The sequence below is a fragment of the Paroedura picta genome, chromosome 15, assembly GCF_049243985.1.
Source record: "Paroedura picta isolate Pp20150507F chromosome 15, Ppicta_v3.0, whole genome shotgun sequence".
NCBI lineage: Eukaryota > Metazoa > Chordata > Lepidosauria > Squamata > Gekkonidae > Paroedura > Paroedura picta.
In genome coordinates, this window is record NC_135383.1 from 283,140 (window position 1) to 289,433 (window position 6,294).

The 6,294-nt window shown below is 61.5% G+C and overlaps 1 protein-coding gene across 2 annotated transcripts; it reads right to left on the bottom strand.

The window, feature by feature from the left end:
• Window positions 1-794: 794 nt before the first annotated feature.
• SLC25A34 (solute carrier family 25 member 34) lies at window positions 795-5,902 on the bottom strand. Of its 2 annotated transcripts, XM_077311621.1 has the most exons (5): window positions 5,240-5,902; window positions 4,397-4,462; window positions 2,592-2,744; window positions 2,181-2,315; window positions 795-1,572 (listed from the first exon to the last, which is right to left on the bottom strand). In XM_077311621.1, the coding sequence occupies exons 1-5, from the start codon at window positions 5,750-5,752 to the stop codon at window positions 1,396-1,398; spliced, it is 1,044 nt and encodes a 347-aa protein (XP_077167736.1). In that variant the 5' UTR covers window positions 5,753-5,902; the 3' UTR covers window positions 795-1,395. The 2 variants fall into 2 exon arrangements, with proteins under 2 accessions (XP_077167736.1, XP_077167737.1); XM_077311622.1 differs by lacking the exon at window positions 4,397-4,462.
• Window positions 5,903-6,294: the final 392 nt, after the last annotated feature.

The window sequence follows — 6,294 nt, forward strand, 5'->3', positions numbered from 1 at the left end:
AATAATTCAAAACCCTTCCATCAAGAATGGCATTCCGACCAACCCACGGGGCTCCGTTTGTATCCCTGGATCTGACCTGCCTTGTTTGCTGTGGTTTCCACACTCAGGACCTCCTTTCCCAGCTGCTGTCTGTCACAGCTGCCAATCAGCAGACCCCCCCTCCTCCAGTGAGGCCAATCTGAGACGCTCCTCACTCCCCCCCCCCCCAATCCGGCTCCTTGTCAACAACCAGAGTTTTCTCTGCCAGGAAAGGGCATAAATTTCCCAGGACGTGCCTTTTCCCAGTCTCTTACGGCTCGCAAGAGTGTAAGCAACTGAAAAGTCACTCTTTGGCCCTGCCCCCCTCCCTGCAGAAAAAGATGGTGTCACGGTGCAGGCTGTGTGTGCTCCGAGAGAGGAGAAGAGCAGGCTAGAAGCTGCTGAACGATCTTCACTCCTAGCCTGAAGGAGCTTTCTTGCAGAGGGGCAGGGTCCTCTGACTTATAGTCAGGCTGGATCCCCCACTCCTCCTCCACATGCAGCCAGATGGGTGACCAGGGGCTCGCCGCAGCCCTGATAGTGCAGCTCTCACTGAGCAGTAATACCAGACCTCTCTCATCCCCACCCCACCTCACACGGTGTCTGTTTTGGCGAGAAGAGATGGAAGGCGATTGGAGACTCCTCTTGGTAGAACCAACTCTTCCTCTTCGTCTTGTAGCCTCCACCATCCTCCTGCCCTGGGGGCTTGTACTCAGACAGGAGAAAACCCAATCTGCCCCCTCCCCTCCGATGACACAGAAAGCACAAGCTAAAAATACAGCCATGTAGAAGGGTCTTTATTTGGCCCGAGGGAGGTCCACATCAAGCCCAGCTCCAGTGACAACAGCTGTAGAGCAGACTTTGCCCTGGACACCCAGGGAGGGGCCCCTGCCTGCTTGGCACTGCCAGGGGAGTCTGGCCAGAGAGCCCTTCTGCTGATGTGCGAGGCTCTCGCTACCTCATCAGCCCAAGACAAGAAGCACATGTTCAAAACGGGGACAAGGCCCACATACCTCAAGATCCTGGGCCCTGCCTGCTCCTTAGCGGACAGCCCCGTCCCCATCCCAGGGCAGGAGTAGCTTCGGCCTGCTCTCCCCACAAGAGGCCAGGCTTTATCTGTTACTGGGGGCAGCCTGGACCCCCCCCCACCAGCCTAGAAAAGCACTCTTCAGTTCTCTTCAGTACGAACCTGGCCACCTCTGCCTCACGTGCTCCCAGGAGGCCTGCCCTCTGCCTCCCCGCTGAATCCAGACCCTGCAGCAGCCTAGTGCCCAGGTGAGGGGGCATCCTCCCAGGGAGCCCTCAAGGTCCTGCCTCCTCCGGCTGCTTGGCCTTGGGGAAGAGAGAGCCAGCGCAGAATCCTCCAGCCGCATCCCTTCAGGTGCCCTGGTGCTGGCAAGTGAGCTGACGGAGTTCGTCCCAGAAGAAGAGGCTGAGGGTGGTGTGTGGCCCCAGGCGGAGGTAAGCTGGGCCCAGTCCTTTGTAGAGGGCTGGGAAGCCCTCCTTCCCCGTCACCTGCACAAAGCAGTCCAGGAACCCCCGGTAGTGCTTGCCCTGGGACATCGGGATGGGGGGGGAGAGAGAATGCAGTTAGGAGTGGGCCGTCCAATTTGCAGGCAGCTGGGCCACCTAGCCCTGGTCCTCCCACTCACAGGAAGGAAACCCCTCCAAAATGCCCCACACCCATCTTTCTGGACCATTCTTGAAATCCTCTTTTCCCAAGGCAGCAGCACTTGGCCCTCCCCAAACTGGTGTCCTGAAAGCTTTCCCAGTCGCCAAAGAGGTGCTCAGAGTTTCCAGTCTCTTCAGGGCCCCGGCTCAGAGCAAAAGCCAAGGCACACCCGCAGTCTCCCCGCCCCCCACCCCTTCCACCCACATGGTCTCCACAGACCACCCCACAGCAGCAGGAGGGAAGGCAGGAAAGGCCCAGGGTGCCACGGAGAGGGGCTGGGGAGCCCCCCCAGCCAGCACCCATTCTGCACAGGTGCCCAACAGGTGCTCCCAGCAGCATGTGGCAGCAATAGCCATTGTCTGGCCCCAGAACAGGGGATGCCAAGATAACCTGCCTCCAAAGAGGGAGGTTCTCCTAAGTGGCTGCTGCCCGGCTTTCCCCTGCTTGGCTTGTGAGTCGGCCCATGAGGAGCCCTGGTGCCCAAGCCTACCTTGCCCATCTCGTCCACCGGCTGGTTGTACAGTCTAGTGCTGACCACATCAAAGGGTGTCATTGCCACGGCCACTGCGACACTGCTGATCATGCCACCGCAGAGAGCCACCAGCCAGCTGCCTTCCTGGAACCCCTGCCAGTGAGAGCGGCGGATAAGTGCTGCTGGGTCCTGGTCCCCAAGCTACTCCGTTGGGGATGAGTGGGGAGTAGAGCAGTGGCACTTTCCTGCTTTGCCACCTTGACTTTTGTGCCACGGAATGGGGGGAAGGGATGCAGTCGTGTCACTCCGGGTAGTCACTTCCCCAGAGAGAAATGCATCCGGTGCTCATGCTCTCCCCCCACCCCCCAAGTTGCCAACAAGCTGCAGCCGACCCTGTCCCTGCCCCAGGGCCACCAGAGGGCTCCTCACCTGGTACTTCTGGACCCACTCTTTGGCAGAGGCGAAGGTGGACAGCTGCACGGCAGAGCCCACTGTGACACGGGGAACAGCGCCGTTCACCCCCCGCCACAGTCCCAGCAGACCTTGCCGCTTGTAGATGGTTCCAAACGCTCTAGAGACGCTCTGGGAGGGGGATGGGAGGCGAGAAGGCGGGGTTTGGTGCTGGAAGTGGGGCAGAGTGCGGAGCAGGCACTTTCATTCTGTGGGGAAGTCCCACCCACAGGGGAAGCACCCTGTGTCAGCATGGGAGTCGGCTTGGAGGGAAGATGCCGTTTTGTGACCAGCCTCCTCCACCCACCAACCACGCCTGAAATGGCAGCTGATTTCTCTTTGGATCCGAGGGAGCTAAAGAGCCTTTGGCTGGCTTTGGGCCCCAGATGTGAACTTTTCAGAGCACTTTTGTCCAAGCACAGACCCTGGCTGCCTCCTCTGACACCAGCATTCCAGAAAAGATGTCACAGGGATGCTGGTGCATCATCCCACAACCCCCCCCCCATGCGCAACAAAAGGGTGCCCAAGCCACAGAGTTCCCACCCCAAACAGTGTACACTGAGGGGGTGGGGTGCCACCCCCCCTGACAGGTGAAATCAGCCACAGGCTACTCCTATCTCAACAGGGGAAGGCGCACGCCTTGCCCCAGGAGCACCCAGGGAGTTGCGTAAACAAGCCAAAGAACAACCACACCCAGGAGACGCAGGCCGGGTTCCTTCCTCCTGCTCCAGCTGGGAGCGGCTCTCGGCCTGCTGCTGACAGAACGGCTGAGGTAGGCAGAAAGACTGGTACAAACAGCCTGCATGCCCCACTTGGCCACACCAAGGGTTGCAAAACACCATGTGTCCGAGGGGGGGGGGGAGCATGGCCCTGACCCTCTGGGCCCTGCCAAACAAAAAGAACCTTCAGCGCCCCCCCCCCCCTTCTGCAGACAATGCAAAAAGAGCCCAGGCCTAACAGAGTGACAAAGCAGAGCTAATTTCTCGCCCGCCCCTCACATGCAAGTTCTCCTTCTGCCATCCCCCTTGGGAGGGGGCCACTCCCCTTTTTCCTGTGTGTGTGGGGGGGTCCTTCAGTGGAGTCTCTGGCCTGAGCTTGCGCAGCGCAGTTAAGAGAATCTCATAAGCCCAGTTTGAAATGGGCCTCTAACCCAAACTCCTCCCTGGACAGCCTTTGGACAGCTGTTGAAGACAGATTTGACTGGCCAACCTTACAGGGCTGTGGCAAGGAGTAGAAGGCAAGACACCCAGTAAAGAGACAAACATGCAGGAGGATTCTTAGGAGGGTCAACCCAGCAGAGGTGGTGGGCAGCCAAGGGGTTTGGCCAGGGTCCCACTGGGCACTCTAGGCACACCTTCCGGTGGCCTAGAATAGAAGAAGAGGAAGACTTGGTTCTTATATGCCACTTTTCTCTACCCGAAAGAGGCTCAAAGCGCCTTACAGTCGCCTTCCCTTTCCTCTCCCCACAACAGACACCCTGTGGGGTGGGTGAGGCTGAGAGAGCCCTGATATCACTGCTCGGTCAGAGCAGTTTTATCAGTGCCGTAGTGAGCCCAGGGTCACTCAGCTGGCTGCATGTGGGGGTGTGCAGAATCGAACCCAGCTCGCCAGATTAGAAGTTTGCACACCTAACCACGACAGCAAGCTGGTGTTTGCAGAGCTGCTCTGGGCTTCTGCAGCCATCCTGCTCCTACCCCTCCTCCTGCACCTCAGCAGACTTACATCCCCACCTGCCCCTGCGCCTCTCTGCCCTGCTCTCCCACCCACCTCCCACCTCAGCCCACCTGGTGGTTGTGCTGGTGGCCCACAGCAAAGGCTGCCTCTGTCTGTGCTTGAAGGTGCGTCTTGATCTGCAAGAGCAAAGAGGGAGGGAGCCGGTTAGAGGTGTGGGGGAGCCATGTTTGACCCCAACTTGTTCCTCCCTCCCTGCCGTCTGACAGGAGCCTGGTCCTTTCTTTCTCCTGCCCATGACAGCTCAGCCCCCCACCCCCAAAGGAAGGGGGAGGAGACCAGGAATTTCAGCCAAATGGAGAGGCCAGGCCAGGACTCCCTCCTCTTCTGTAGCCTCTGCTGCAGTTCGCAAAAGGAGAGTGCTGAGGAACATGTGCAGAGTGTCAAGTCCTTGCCCCCTATGCATGAACCAGGAGCAAGAGGGTGCTGACACTTCCCTCTCTTAGGAAGCCTGCTTGCACATGCTGCCCTGTTCCTCTTCTGCCAGCTTACCTTGGTGGGTCAGCCACAAAGGTACAAACACTGCCAGAGACTGGCCATGAAAGCCCTGCTGGTCAGCAGCCGTGCAAAGAAAACAAGAAGGGAGAAACAGTGCGAAACGCCTGCCACACCCCCAAAAGGAACCTGGCACCAAACATGCTCAGGACGGGCTGGCCACCATGTGGGGTGGCCCGGGCAGCTGCTCTCCTTCAGGAAGACGTGGTGGGGCTAGACCACCGCTGGACCCCTTGGAAAAACCACGGGCCAAGGGCCCCTGCTCAGTGCCAGAAAAGGGCCTTCTCAGGCGGTCAGCAAGGACCAAATCGCCTAAGGGTGGGGCAAGGAAGGAGGGGAGCAGTGCTGGCCGCCCTGGTCTTCATGGGGAGTGGATGCCTGCCCCTGGCTCAGAGACTCACCAAGTAGGCCGGGCTGGCGACGAGGGCCCCGAGGGCCCCGGACACGGCCCCGGCCCCGAGGGTCCCTCCCGGCTGCTGGGTCAGGCCGGCGTCTTCCATGCGGGAGTAGCAGCAGAACCGGACCCCGTTCATCAGGCCCTGGTAGAGCAGCCCGGCCGTTAGCCCCTTCTGCAGCCCGCGGAGGCCGTCCACCTGGCCCACGGCCACCATGGCCTGCAGCACCCCCCGGTAGTGGCGCGGGTAGGTGCCCCGCGAGCGCAGCTCCCCCTGCAGCTGCAGGCGGGTTTTGACCACCTCCAGCGGGTTGGTGAAGACGCACGCCAGGCAGCACGCCGTCGCCCCCAAGGCAAAGTCCACCGGCGGCGAGACCGAGGCGGCGGCGGCAGCGCGGCCCCGCGGGTGGCGCAACTGGGCCGAGCCCCCGGGAAGACCCGGCTCTCCCGGCTGCGCCTGCCGGGGGGCCACTCTCGCAGAGACCGGCGCTCCGCTCGTCCCCTCCGCCGGCCGCGACATCCTCTCGGCCAGCCCCAGCCTCCGCAGCCCGGCCCTGGCCCCCTTTTATTCGCCTCCACGGCAGGGGAGGGACCCGGGCCAAATGCGGGGAAAGGTCACTCGGCGGCAGGCGGGCAGGCGACTCCCCGCCCCTCCTCTCCGCCTTCGGCTGTTTACCGGGATCATCTTTCGGCCGAACTGCGGGAGGCGCGCCAGGCCCAGGGGACCCGAAGCAGAGAAGCGGGCGGGCGGGCCAATCCCTTGCCAGGCACCTGCTCAGCAGCGTCCTTCCGGCCAGGGGTTTGGTGCGGGAGAAAGGGGACCCGCAGCCCCACCCCCGGCCACGCTGGCCCTGAGCACCAACCACTCTCTGGCCACCTCCCTGGCGCGTGCCTGGCCTCCCCCGCTGCAGAAGGCGCTGCCAGCATCTTGAAATAGTCCCCACTGGACACCTCCCCCCCCCCCCCCGAGTTTGAACAGGAGCCTGGCCGGTGGGGGAAAGGGAGGCTTATCAGGCAATACCCCCTGGGAACCACTGCCTGCTCCCGCAGACAGGCTTTGGG

What these genes read in the sequence shown, in the direction of transcription:
- SLC25A34 (XM_077311621.1), bottom strand. Translation starts at nt 5,752, where the DNA reads ATGTCGCGGCCGGCGGAGGGGACGAGCGGAGCGCCGGTCTCTGCGAGA. An exon ending in TCGCCAGCCCGGCCTACTTG is followed by an intron (nt 4,463 to 5,239) that starts GTGAGTCTCTGA and finishes TTGCTCTTGCAG; the next exon opens with ATCAAGACGCACCTTCAAGC. An exon ending in AGTGGGTCCAGAAGTACCAG is followed by an intron (nt 2,316 to 2,591) that starts GTGAGGAGCCCT and finishes TCTCACTGGCAG; the next exon opens with GGGTTCCAGGAAGGCAGCTG.